The sequence below is a fragment of the Ambystoma mexicanum genome, chromosome 12, assembly GCF_040938575.1.
Source record: "Ambystoma mexicanum isolate Mex_15411 chromosome 12, UKY_AmexF1_1, whole genome shotgun sequence".
Lineage (NCBI taxonomy): Eukaryota > Metazoa > Chordata > Amphibia > Caudata > Ambystomatidae > Ambystoma > Ambystoma mexicanum.
In genome coordinates this window covers 992,980,975-992,995,183 of record NC_090936.1, presented here as the reverse complement: position 1 = coordinate 992,995,183, position 14,209 = coordinate 992,980,975, and the positions used below count along the sequence as shown (strand labels likewise).

General features: G+C 51.6%; 1 protein-coding gene across 3 annotated transcripts in view; it reads left to right on the top strand.

Moving 5' to 3' along the window:
- The first annotated feature begins 851 nt into the window (after positions 1-851).
- The window catches only part of ADM2 (adrenomedullin 2), a 106,026-nt gene continuing 92,668 nt past the window's right edge, over positions 852-14,209 (top strand). The window contains exons 1-2 of one of the 3 annotated variants that reach the window (XM_069629501.1): positions 852-938; positions 7,154-7,346. In XM_069629501.1, the coding sequence (XP_069485602.1) occupies positions 7,228-7,346 (119 nt within the window). In that variant the 5' untranslated portion in view covers positions 852-938; positions 7,154-7,227. Of the gene's footprint in view, positions 1,294-7,153; positions 7,347-14,209 lie in introns of all 3 variants that reach the window. The other 2 variants (XM_069629500.1, XM_069629499.1) reach the window with 2 other exon arrangements.

The following is a 14,209-nucleotide window of genomic DNA, read 5'->3' as shown; positions in this document are numbered from 1 at the left end:
ACATCCCGGTTTCACCATTTAACCAAAGTGGGTGATCCTGGTCAAATCATGTAATCACACTGTGTCTGTTATGCAGCTCTGTAAGTGATTCACTACATAGCGTGTGTTAATATGCTATTTTTTATTTTTTATAAATCTTAATGGCTATAGAGTTGCTCCATATATATAGTTATTTGCCCCTTGGCTTACTTATGGCAATTTATTCTAAAGTCACTTCCCATGGTGCCCCCAAGTCTCATTGCAATGCCCTTTTCTGTGAAGTCCCTTCTGTTGGAGCAATCCATATGCAAATTAGGAGGTCTGCATGTATGCTGCTCCACAGAGCCTGGGCAGAGCTCTAATAGATGAGTTCCCTGCATCTGTAATGATTCCGCAGGTTTATTTTTTTGTTATGTGTTAAAATGCCACCTGCCACTAATGCTACCCAAACATTAGATTGGGGCGGGGGTGGGCGGTTTGGCGGCGTGAATGAGACCATATGGAATGTGCACACTGCATTTAGGGTGGGGGGTTGGGGGGAGCGGCCAGTGGAGTAACTTGGCTGAAAATGTTGGGGGGGCATGGCATCTGAAGAAAAGGTGCCCCAGCAAAATGAATGGGGTCAAAATGGTGTGCCATGAAAGTTGGAGGGGACAAGCACCCCTGTCCCCCCCCTAAAATGACGCCCATGGGAGTGGCAGGACTCTTTTCGTGGCTCGAACCCCTCCCTCCACCCACCACTCTTGCAATGCTGAGTGGGGGCAGCAGAGGAAGAGGGCGACAGTGCAAAGCGAGCTTAACATGCTGGAGACGGTAGGTATGGGGGAGGGGTTACTGAGTTATACTTTCCTTAACTCCGCCTCGGCCGAGGACTTCAGATCCGGGGAAGTATTTCACCTGCGCTCGAGCCGGTGCATGAAACATTCAGAGCAGAGAGAGCGCGCTTCGCGAATCTGGAGGTAGGAGGCCCAGGAAGCGCCGAATCAGGAATAGGATCTCCAGGAACAGACCATCAAAGTAACGGGGGTCATCCGGGGTCCAGGATTCGGGCTCTCGGATTCTGGCTGAGGCATTCCTCATCCGAGTTTACGATATAAACCAGTCAGAAGAAGTTCAACGATCAGGGTCCTGGGGGACAGGTATCCAGAAATTGACCCTGACCCTGGGAGGGCGGGGGAGGGGCGAGTACTAATAAGCAGAGCTCCATGAACCGGGACTTCGGGAATCAGCTCCCCAGGAATCCGTGATCCGCACCATCAGAACTTGATACATCGGGACTCGTCCCACCTGCTCGACCAGTGCCCAGCTCTTGGGGTAAGCATGGGCGGCTTCTGCTGTGACCTTTGTGAGCTTCATTGGAGTGCATACAAGGCTACTGGCAAAGGCGGGGCATTAGAGCGTTGGGAGTAAAGGGGGGGCTCTAGGATTTGCGGTGTTGGCTTTGATGCTCCAGTCCAGGCGTTGATGCTTAAGAACTTAGCAATGGCTCCAATTCGTGTTTCTCTTGTCTGGTCTCTTAACCTTTCCACCTCGAGGCACTACCCCCAATAAGAGTTTCTTCCCCCTTTCTGTTTCTTGACCCTGTTTCTGATCCTGCTTCTGAACCATTGGTTGATCTTTCTGTCTCCGCGCCCTCGTATTCTCTTTTCATCTATGTCTCCCCGTCTCGCTTTGTGTCTCTCCTCCCTTTATTTTTCATTCTGACAGCCATGGTTTTATTTATGTCTCTACTTCTTTTATTTCTTTAGTGTCTGCCCCTCTGTTTCTCTCTCTCCAGTGGACCTTCTGTTTCTCATTCTGTCTTGGTTTCCTCTATTTCACTTTCTCTTTTTCGCCCTTAAATTTGTAATCATTTCTGTTACCCTGTTTATCTTACTGTCTCTACTGAGTTTCCCATTCACTTTTCACTCCCTGTTCGATCTTTGCCTGCTGTTTCACGTTTTGTGTTTAACCCCTATTCCTCATTTTTTCTCTAACCAGTTTCCCATTCACCTTTCACCCCCTTTCTATCGTTGCCTGCTGTTTCACGTTTGGTGTCTAACCCGTTCTTCATTCTGCCTCTGCCTGGATTCCCATTCACCTTTCACCCCTCTTTCTATCTTTGCCTGCTGTTTCACTTCTCGCATTTAACCCATATTCCCTAATTATGTCTCTGCCCAGTTTCCCATTCACTGTTCACCGCTCTTTCTATCTCTGCCTGCTGTTTCACGTTTTGTGTTTAACCCTTATTCATTATTCTGTCTATGCCCAGTTTCCCTTCACTTTTCATCACTTGTTCTGTCTCTGCCTGCTGTTTCTCGTTTTGTGTTTAACCCCTATTCCTCATATTGTCCCTGCCCAGTTTCCCATTCACTTTTCACCCCTCATTCTGCCTCTGCCTGCTGTTTCACGTTTTGTGTTTAACCCTTATTCATTATTCTGTCTATGGCCAGTTTCCATTCATTTTTCACCCCTCATTCTGTCTCTGCCTACTGTTTCACGTTTTGTGTTTAACCCTTATTCATTATTCTGTCTATGCCCAGTTTCCCTTCACTTTTCATCACTTTTTCTGTCTCTGCCTGCTGTTTCTCGTTTTGTGTTTAACCCCTATTCCTCATATTGTCCCTGCCCAGTTTCCCATTCACTTTTCACCCCTCATTCTGCCTCTGCCTGCTGTTTCACGTGTTGTGTTTAACCCTTATTCCTAATTCTGTTTCTGCTCAGTTCTCCATTCACTTTTCAACCCTCATTCTGCCTCTGCCTGCTGTTTCACGTTTTGTGTTTAACCCTTATTCCTCATTTTGTTTCTGCCCAGTTCCCCATTCACTTTTCACCCCTCATTCTGCCCCTGCCTGCTGTTTCACGTTTTGTGTTTAACCCCTGGTCCTCATTTTGTCTCGGCCCAGTTTCCCATTCACTTTTCACCCCTCTTTCTATCTTTGCCTGCTGTTTCACTTCTCGCGTTTAACCCATATTCCTTATTATGTCTCTGCCCAGTTTCCCATTCACTGTTCACCGCTCTTTCGATCTCTGCCTGCTGTTTCACATTTTGTGTCTAACCCCTACTCCTCATTCTTTCTTTGCCTTGTTTTACAGTCTCTTTTCCCATTTCTGTCTCTGAACCCCCAATTCCTTGTTGGTTGCCTCTGTTTTTCATTCTTACCCTATCCCGCCTCACATTCATTCTCTACCCCTTCAGTTTTTCTTTCTGTCTCTGACCCCTCTGGTTTACATTATGTTGCTTCACTGCGTTTTCTCTTTTGATCTATGCCACCGCTGTTTCTCATTTTACCTGTGCCCCCTCTGCTTGTCGTTCTATTTTTCTCCCATTTCTTGATGTCGTTTCCCTCTCTGCTGCTCTCTGTTATTGGCCCTGTTCTGTCTGTTCGTGGCCCTTGACAGGTATCTCTGTTAGTGGCCCTGGTTTCTGTCTCTGATACTATGCTTCTTGTTCTGTCTCTGCCACTCTGTGTCTCATTCTTTTTCTCCAGACCCCCTGTTTCTCTTTCTGTTTTACAGCAGGTCGGTTCCCATTGTTTCTCTTCCAGTGTGTCTCTGTATCTCTGCCTTCCGTTTCTCTTTCTGTGTTTCCCTTGCCATTCTTGTTTCTGTCACTGTCGTTTCTCCTTTCTCCGTCTCTCTGCAGATCCTTACATCTTCGCCCAATGTTTCTCATTCAGACGCTGTCCTGTTTCTCGTGCTGGCTCTGCCCCCTTTGTTTCTCATTCTGATTGTGTACCCCATTTACCCTCCACCTGTTTCTCATTGTTTCTTTGGTCTGGCCATTTCTTATTGTTTCTCTGCCGCTTCCTCTCTAAATTCCCTAGCCCCTCGCCCTCTTTCTCATTACTCTATTCCATTTCCCCCACTTTGCCTCTTTTCTCTAACCTCCTCTTTTCTGCCGTTTTCTCGCCTGCCCCTACTCTCTGGCTCTTCCCTGCTGTGCGCACCGCGAACCCCCAGCGCCCTCTCCGACGTGCCACGCTCTTTTGGGCCTGGAAGAGAGTCGCTGGGTCCCTCCTGTCGCCTCTGTCATGCGGAGCTCCCGACGCTGCACGGGGTTTGCACACCGCCCTGTTGCTGCCTTTCATTATTTGCTCTTTAATAAAGTTCATGCACTAATGTCAAGAGAGCGTGCACACGAATCCGCCCCCTGCTGTAGATCTCGGATTATGAGAAATAATGAAAACGGTCCACAACATTCCTTCCTTCTTTTCTCCGGGCCTTCTTTCTCGTCACGTCTTTCTGTTCCCTATCTATCCTCCGTCTTCCCCTTATTCTCCCCCCAGCCTGTCTGCCCTCGCATTCTCTCCCACTTCACATCCCTCCCCCTCTCTTCTTAGTGTCACACATTCCTTTTGCTGAGCCTGGCTTTTATCTTAGCTAGCATCCCTTTTCTCCCCGTAGTCTCCTTTCCTCCAACTTCACCCTCTCGATACCGCCCGCCTCCTCTCTCGTTCTCCCTCCTCTCGCTCTCCACTCCATTCCCCATCTGCTCTCCTCTTTCAACCCGCCACTTCCCTCTTCTTTTCTCCTCCATAGCCCACCTCTCCTGGTCCTCTATCTCGGCTCGTCCCCTCTTCACTTGCTCTCCTGCCTCCCGCTCTTCACTCCATTCCCAGTCTCCTCTCTCTCCTCTCTTCCACTGCTTGCCTCTTCTGTTCTCCTCCCTAGCCCACCCATCTTGCCCCTCTAGCTCCTTCTCTCCTCACTTTCTCTCCTGCCCTCATGCTCTCCTCTCCCTTCGCCCACGACTTGCCTCTTCTGTTCTCATCCCTAGCCCACCTCCTCTGCCCCTCTAGCTCCTTCTCTCCTCACTTTCCTGCCCTCATGCTCTCCTCTCCGCGTTCCTCTTTTCTCCCACTACTTGCCTCTGCTTCCTCCCTAGCCCCATCTCCTGCCCTCTACCTGGTGCCCTCTTCACTTTCTCTCCTCTCCCGCTCTTCTCTCCATTCCCCATCTCCTCTCTTCTCCCCTCTCTCCCCCCACTTCCCTCTTCTGTTCTCCTCCCTAGTCCACCTCTTCTGCCTCTCTACCCCCTCACCTCTTCACTTTCTCTCCTGCCTCCCGCTCTCCATCCTCAGTCTCCTCTCTTCTCTCCTCCCCCACTTCTTGTTTTTCCTTTCGCCTCCCCACTACTTCCCTCTTCTGTTCTCCTCCCTAGCCCACCTCTTCTGCCTTTCTACCCCCCTCACCTCTTCACTTACTCTCCTGCCTCCCGCTCTCCATCCTCAGTCTCCTCTCTTCTCTCCTCCCCCACTTCATGTTTTTCTGTTCTCCTCCCAACCACTTCCCTCTTCTGTTCTCCTCCCTAGCCCACCTTTTCCCATCTTCACTGTCTCTCCTGCCACCCGCTCTCCACCCCCAGTCTCCTCTCTTCTCTCCTCCCTCCACTTCTTGTTTTTCTGTTCTCCTCCCCACCACTTCCCTCTTCTGTTCTCCTCCCTACCCCACCTCTTCTGCCTCTGTACCCCCCTCACCTCTTCACTTTCTCTCCTGCCTCCCGCTCCCCACTCCATTCCGTCTCCTCTCTTCTCTACTATCTCCCACTACTTGCCTCTTCCGTTCTCCTCCCTAGTCGCTCTACCTCCTTTCCTCTTCACTCTCTCTCCGGCCTACCACTCTGCTCCCCATTCCTCGTCTCCTGTCTACCCTCCTTCCTCCCACTACTTGCAAAGGTCAAAGTGGGAGGGAACTAAAGGGTACGACGTTCCCTTACTTCTCAGTGAAACCGGGCATAGTCCCCTTACTTTATGTGACCCGGAGTACTGTTCCAGGGCGGTAGGAAAGGCCACTCTAAAAAATAATAATAACAGTTTCCCTGCTGGGGATGTGATCCTTTGTTAACAATCCTGTGTCAAACCACGTTGTGCTTTCTCACAGCAATCTGGGAATTGCTGGAGGCGTTGGGGTGCTTGTGCAAGCACAGAGGTGTTTGCAGTAAATGGAAGAAGCGAATCAGTGGCTACAGTCATGGGCAAGGGCATATCCATTCAGAGGTGCGAATGGTGGGTGAAGGGAAGGCCAGACTACATAAAGCTGGATGCTAAGGGGGCAATGCCACACTAATGGGCAGCATATTCTTTCATCGCGTTTTCTTCCGACTTGCAAGAACTTTCTGGGGTGGAGGGAAGGAAAGGAAGGACCCAGGTAGGGGGTTTGCATTGAGGGGGAGGGGGTGATTGATGGGGGCAGAAAAAGGGGTGGAGCATTAAATGGGGCGGGGCAGAGGAACACTACTTTCTTTTGTACACTTCGACCACTGACTACCTGCCTCTTCTGTTTGCCTCCCAAGCCCACCTCCCCTGCCTCTCTACCCCCTCCCTTCTTCACTTTCTCTCGTGCCTCCCGCTCTCTACTCCAATCCCAGTCTCCTCTACTCTCTCCCACTACTTGCCTCTTCTGTTCTACTCCCTTCCCCACCTCTTTTGCCTCTCTATCTCCTCCACTCTTCACTTGCTCGTCTGCCTCCCGCTCTCTACTCTATTCCCAGTCTTCTCTCCTCACCCCTTCCCCCACTACTTGCCTCTTCTGTTCGCCTCCCTAGCCCACCTCCTCTGACACCTCTACCCCCTTCCATCTTCACTTTCTCTTCTGCCTCCCCCTCTCTACTCCATTCCCAGTCTCCTCTCCTCTCTCCTCTCCCCACTTTCCTCTTCTGTTCTCCGCTCTTGCCCACTTGTGCTGGCCCTCTACCTCCTTCCCTCTTCCCTTTCTCTCGCGCCTACCTCTCTCCACTCCATTCCCAGTCTCCTCTCCTCTCTCCTCCCTCTCACTACTTGCCTCTTCTCTTCTCCTTCCTTCCACGCCTCTCCTGCCTCTCTACCTCCTTCCCTCCTCACTTTCTTTCCTGCCCCCCTGCTCTCCTCTCCATTCCCCATCTCCTCTGCCCTCTCTCCCGCCACTTTCCTCTTCTGTTCTCTTCTCTCGCCCACTTCTGCTGCCCCTCTACCTCCTTCCCTTTCTCTCGCGCCTACCTCTCTCCACTCCATTCACAGTCTCCTCTCCTCTCTGCCTCGGCTTCCTCTACTGTTCTCCTCCCTTGCCCACTTCTGCTGCCCCTCTACCTCCTCCCTCTTCACTTTCTCTCCTGCCCTCTCCTGGTCCACCCGTTCCAACCCATGCCACCCCCCTCTTCTCGCCTCGGGCATGCCCTCCCACCGCTCTCACTCCTGTCCCACTCCTTGTATTTCAGCAGTCCGCTCCTCCACGTGCTCCCGCCGGGTCCCTCCCCTCCCGGATCAGGACTCTGCCGCCCGCCGCCTGCCCATGAAGTCTCTGCTGCTGCCTGTTGCACTGGGTTGCATCAGCCTGCTGTGCCTGCACCTGTCGGCCTGCCGGGCGCGGACGCTGGCCTTAAGGTACCAGGACCTGCCCCCTGAGCCCAGGTAAGCACCGCCATGCTTTAGCCCCGGGGCTGAGTAATGCAACCTGCATCCGTGCCGTTCATTGCGTCCTGACACTTAGCATTTCTGCTATGCACTGGGTGATGCAAGCATGCAGGGTTGCATCAGCCAGTGCACAGCAGGCTCAGCCAGATAACCCGCGAGCCTCAGCCATGGCATGCGAGATGCAATCCTGCATGGGAGAAATGCAACCCTGACAGGTGTTGCACGGGGGAATGGGCCTGCTTCCAATTAATGCAGCTCAGCCATGCCCTGTGATATGCAATCCTGCATGAGAGTAAAGCAACGTTGCAAGGTGATGTAACCCCGCATCAGATTAATGCAGCCCCACAACCCAGCCATGCACTGGCTGATGTCCATCGTTGACAATGGGCAATGGCATTCTGCACCCATCAATATACTGAGTAACGCACCCCTACACCCCAGTCCTAAACTGGGCGATGCAACCCTGCATCCTAGCCATTATGCAACCAGACCTCGTGCACTGGGTGATGCAAGAACACCCCTGAAAGGGATTAGCCACTGAGCGGCAGAGACAGCACAAGCACCATGGACTAGAGGGGTGTGTGGTGCCTGGTGAGCTGGTGAGCGAAGACTTGCGGCAGGGGAGGGCGGGGGTTGGGGGGGGGGGTGGAGACGTCGGGGTCCGTCCTGAGGGAAGTATCGGGATGCACGGGGATCGAGCCTCAGGGCCAGCTCGAAGGCACGTGACCGGAAGAACTACTACATGGCAGGGGGCACGCGACTCTCAGAATGCGTGCAAAGCACCCCAGGAGTTACACGAGCGGCGCTGGGTGACACCCGGAAGGTTTCAGGACAAGCCTAGACCTAAGGGCGCAGTACAGTCGGACTAGCAGATTTACAGGACCCAAAAGGAGGGGTGCAGCGGGACGTGCAGAGAATTATACGAGCCATATCTAGGGGTGGGTGCAGTGGGGCATGCTTAATGTTTACAGGACCCGGAAGGAGGGGTGCAGCGGGATGCACATACAATGATACGAGCCATATCTAGGGGTGGGTGCAGTGGGGCATGCTTAATGTTTACAGGACCCGAAAGGAGGGCTGCAGCGTGACGTGCATACAATGATACGAGCCATATCTAGGGGTGGGTGCAGTGGGGCATGCTTAATGTTTACAGGACCAGGAAGGAGGAGTGCAGTGGAACACGCAGAGAATGATACGAGCCATATGTAGGGATGGATGCAGTGGGGCAGGCTTAATGTTTACAGGACCCGGAAGGAGAGGTGCAGTGGGACGTGCAGAGAATGATACGAGCCATATCTAGGGGTGGGTGCAGTGGGGCAAGCTTAATGTTTACAGGACCTAGAAGGAGGGTGCACTAGGGCATGCAGAGAATGATACGAGCCATACCTAGGGGTAGGTGCAGTGGGGCATGCTTAATGTTTACAGGACCCAAAAGAAGGCGTGCAGCAGGACATGTAGAGCATGATACCAGTCATATCTAGGGGTGAGTGGAGTGGGCATGCTTAATGATTACAGGACCTGGAAGGATTGGGGCATTCAGAGAATGATACGAGCCATAGCTAGGGGTGGGTGGAGTGGGGCATGCTTAATGTTTACAGGATGCGGAAGGAAGGGTGCAGTGGGACGTGCTGAGAATTATACGAGCCATATCTAGGGGTGGGTGCAGTGGGATATGCTTAATGTTTACAGGACCCAAACGAGGGGTGCAGCGGAACATGCAGAGAGTGATACGAGCCATATCTAGGGGTGGGTGCAGTGAGCATGCTTAATGATTACAGGACCTGGAAGGAGGGGTGCAGTGGGGCATGCAGAGAATTATACGAGCCAGGGTGGGTGCACTGGAGCATGCTTAATGTTTACGGGACCCGGAAGGAGGGGTGCAGGGGGACATGCAGAGAATTATACCAGTCGTATCTAGGGGTGGGTGCAGTGGGGCATGCTTAATGTTTACAGGACCAGGAAGGAGGAGTGCAGTGGAACACGCAGAGAATGATACGAGCCATATGTAGGGATGGATGCAGTGGGGCATGCTTAATGTTTACAGGACCCGGAAGGAGAGGTGCAGTGGGACGTGCAGAGAATGATACGAGCCATATCTAGGGGTGGGTGCAGTGGGGCAAGCTTAATGTTTACAGGACCTAGAAGGAGGGTGCACTAGGGCATGCAGAGAATGATACGAGCCATACCTAGGGGTAGGTGCAGTGGGGCATGCTTAATGTTTACAGGACCCAAAAGAAGGCGTGCAGCAGGACATGTAGAGCATGATACCAGTCATATCTAGGGGTGAGTGGAGTGGGCATGCTTAATGATTACAGGACCTGGAAGGATTGGGGCATTCAGAGAATGATACGAGCCATAGCTAGGGGTGGGTGGAGTGGGGCATGCTTAATGTTTACAGGATGCGGAAGGAAGGGTGCAGTGGGACGTGCTGAGAATTATACGAGCCATATCTAGGGGTGGGTGCAGTGGGATATGCTTAATGTTTACAGGACCCAAACGAGGGGTGCAGCGGAACATGCAGAGAGTGATACGAGCCATATCTAGGGGTGGGTGCAGTGAGCATGCTTAATGATTACAGGACCTGGAAGGAGGGGTGCAGTGGGGCATGCAGAGAATTATACGAGCCAGGGTGGGTGCACTGGAGCATGCTTAATGTTTACGGGACCCGGAAGGAGGGGTGCAGTGGGACATGCAGAGAATTATACGAGCCATACCTAGGGGTAGGTGCAGTGGGGCATGCTTAATGTTTACAGGACCTAGAAGGAGGGTGCACTAGGACATGCAGAGAATGATACGAGCCATACCTAGGGGTAGGTGCAGTGGGGCATGCTTAATGTTTACAGGACCCAAAAGAAGGGGTGCAGCAGGACATGTAGAGCATGATACCAGTCATATCTAGGGGTGAGTGCAGTGGGCATGCTTAATGATTACAGGACCTGGAAGGAGTGGTGCTTTGGGGCATTCAGAGAATGATACGAGCCATAGCTAGGGGTGGGTGGAGTGGGGCATGCTTAATGTTTACAGGATGCAGAAGGAAGGGTGCATTGGGACGTGCAGAGAATTATACAAGCCATATCTAGGGGTGGGTGCAGTGGGATATGCTTCATGTTTACAGGACCCAAACGAGGGGTGCAGCGGAACATGCAGAGAGTGATACGAGCCATATCTAGGGGTGGGTGCAGTGGGCATGCTTAATGATTACAGGACCTAGAAGGAGTGGTGCATTGGGGCATTCAGATAATGATACGAGCCATAGCTAGGGGTGGGAGGAGTGGGGCATGCTTAATGTTTACAGGATGCGGAAGGAAGGGTGCAGTGGGACGTGCTGAGAATTATACGAGCCATATCTAGGGGTGGGTGCACTGGGATATGCTTAATGTTTACAGAACCCAAACGAGGGGTGCAGCGGAACATGCAGAGAGTGATACGAGCCATATCTAGGGGTGGGTGCACTGGAGCATGCTTAATGTTTACGGGACCCGGAAGGAGGGGTGCAGTGGGACATGCAGAGAATTATACGAGCCATATATAGGTGTGGGTGCAGTGGGCCATGCTTGATGTTTACGGGACCTGGAAAGAGGGGTGCAGTGGGACATGCAGAGAATTATGCGAGCCATATCTAGGGGTGAGTGAAGTGGCGCATGCTTAATGTTTGTGGGACTGAGAGGGGGGTGCAGTCGGACGTGCTCAGAATTACGAGCCATATCTAGGGGTGGGCGCAGTGGGACATGCTTAATGTTTACAGGACCTAAAAGCTGGGGTGCAGTGGGACATGCAGAGCATTATATCAGTCATATCTAGGGGTGGGTGCAGTGGGGCATGCCTAATGTTTACAGGACCCGTAAGGAGGGGTGCAGTGAGACATGCAGAGAATTATACAAGCCATATCTATGGGTGAGTGCAGTGGGACATGCTTAATGTTTACGGGACCCGGAAGGAGGGGTGCAGTGGGGCATGCAAAACATTATACAAGCCATATCTAGGGGTTGGTGAAGCGGGGCATGCTTAATGTTTACAGGACCCAGAAGAAGGGGTGCAGTGGGACACGCAGAGAATCACATGGACCATATCTCGGGGTGGGTGCAGTGGGACATGCAGAGAATCACATGGGCCATATCTAGGGGTGGGTGCAGTGGGGCATGCTTAATGTTTACGGGACCCAGAAGGAGGGGTGCAGTGGGACATGCAGAGAATTATACGAGCCATATCTAGGGGTGGGTGCAGCAGGGCATGCTTAATAATGTTTACAGGACCCAGAATTAGAGGTGTATAGTGGGACATGCAGAGAAGAATAGGAGACATGTCTAGGGGTGGGTGTAGTGGGGCATGCTTAATGTTTACAGGACCAAGAAGGACGGGTGCAGTGGGCACGCAGAGAATCACATGGGCCATATCTGGAGGTGGGGCATGCTTAATGTTTACAGGACTCAAAAGGAGTGGTGGGGGAGGGCGCAGTGGCAAACGCTGAGAAATAATGACCTAGAACTAAGGGTGCAGTGGGACATACAGAGAATTACACTGGCCATATCTAGGTGTGGTAAAGTCTGGGCATATAGTGTTAGAGGACCCAAAACTACGGGTGCAGTGGAACACTGGGCATTACTTGAATCAGTTTGATACGGGACCCAGAGCGTGACTGCCCACGTGGGATCGGTGGGGCTGGGGCAGAGTCATTTACTTGTGCTTGCCTGGTGGTTCTTTCAGAGGCACAACGGCATGGGAATTGTTCCCATGTCCCCTGAAGCCAATTCACCCTTGGGTCCTGAGGCCAGCTGAGTGCAGAAACAGTCAGAGGCAGTCTTTGCCCCCACTTTTCCATACAGCACAAAGGCGCCAATAATACAGGCCAGGGAAACCAGCTCTGTTATCGCGATGCGCGTAGTTACACGGGCTCTAGCCCGCCCACCGGTCCAGGGGAAGGCGACGCTAGGATTGAAGCCAGGCCTGTATTGTTCCTCTTGTGTTTATCCAGGTACAGCTGAACTCAGGGTTGTAGCCTTTGAAAGGTAGGCATTCGTTATTTCCTTGGGTTTAACCTGGGCCGTTGATATGCGATTTTTTTTATTTGTGTTTTATTGAGATTAATATTCGGCTTTCTTCAAATCGTTGAACAGTTTAATAGCAGGGGGACAATACATATGCACTATTGATGGATTAAAAAATCAAGACATCAGAAGGGATTTATGAACATTAAGACAAGAGAGAAGATGAGGTTTGAGAGGAGTGTGGAAGATGGGAGGTCCGGAGAGGTAGAAAAACCAAAGGAAAATGCAGTATCAGAGTTGGTAACAAGGTAGACGATAGACCTGATCAAGGCAGGGAATTCCAGTGCTTAGGGGCAAGGAGGCGAAAAGCTTGGACGCGAGGCTGCGCACAAGGCTGTCTAGGGACAGAAAGGAGGTGTAAGGATTGGGGGGGATCAAGGAGGACAGATAAAGCAGAGCAAGACCATAAAAGACGAGAATTGAAGGCTAGCAGGGAAATAGGAGGAACGAAGGAGTAATAAGAGAGCGGGCGGGAGAGAGAACGGAAGAACAGCAGAGTTAGATTCTGAGCAAAGAGGGGTAAGGTGAGGTGCAAAGAGTCCGACGAGGAGAAGGGAGCAATAGCCAAGATAGGACAATATAAGAGAAGAGATAAGCAGTTTAGTTGCATGAAAAGAAAGGAAGGGGCAAGTTCTAGGAATGTGACAAAGATGGAAGCAATAAGTTGGGGATATATTGTAGATATGAAAAGAGAAAGAGAGGGGTCCAGAATGACACCAAGGTTGTGGGCAGAGGCAGAAAAGGATAGAGAGGAGGGAGGGAGCGCGACAGCAGAAGAAGGCAAAGGTGGGTGTTTGTTATTTTTTTTCAAGTCAAGCTAAGATGGAGAAAGGGGGAATCCCCCAGGATTGGATAGGCAAGAAGCAGTTGGGCAGAATGGTGCAGAGAGGGAGTCCGTGAAAGATGAGAAAGAAAAACTGGGAATCCACAGCGAAAAAGCGACACAAAAGATGAAATGATGTGATAAGAGCAGAAAGGGGAATAGTATAAGAGAACTCAGCCAGAACATTGGGGAACACCCGATTGGAGAGGTAGTGTAGAGGAGGTGTTTTCAGGCCAGGAGACAGAACAGGTTCCCTCAAAAAGGAAAGCACCCGAGGGTGGCGAGTGTGGAAAAGAGAGTAGAGTGATCAACTGTGTCCAAGGCAGCAGAAGGGTCCACGAATCGGAGAATGCTGGGCATGACGGGCAGCGAACAGCGGGTTCTCAACATAGCGGAGTCCGTGCTGATTCTGTGCAAGGAGAAGGACGGAATCCAGACTGGAAAGCAGGAAGGAGGGAGGGTAGGCCCAGGAAAGGGACGGAAGTTAGCTGGAAGAGTCAAGGCAGGGTTTTTAGGATGTGAAGGACCACATGCTTAAAAAAGAAGGGAAGGGATGTGTGGAGATAGACAGATTGAAGAGGGCTGTTAAATAGAGAAGAAGCCGAGGATAGACTGGAGGGACCAAAGAGGAGGGAAAGGGATCTAAAGGGGAGGCTGCTGGGTGGGCACATGTTAAATAAACGATAGTAACAGAATCAGAAAGAAGAGAGGATAGAAGGGAGGGAGGGAGGAGGGGAAGAGGGCGGGACAGAAGGGAGGGGTGAAAGACCACTGCAGACAGGAGACTTTAGAAGTGAAATAGCGAAGTCAGAAGAAGAGAGAGGGGAAGATAGGGAGGGGTGAGATTAAAAGGTTAGCGTGGGCGCAGCAAGCAATAACAGCGGCCTGCCATCCGATTGGCTACATACAAATGAATCGATGCAACTCATTGGCTCCTGAGGTCACTTTGGTGGCACGTTGGTTAGCTCTTCCCAAATTCCCAGATCTCCGAA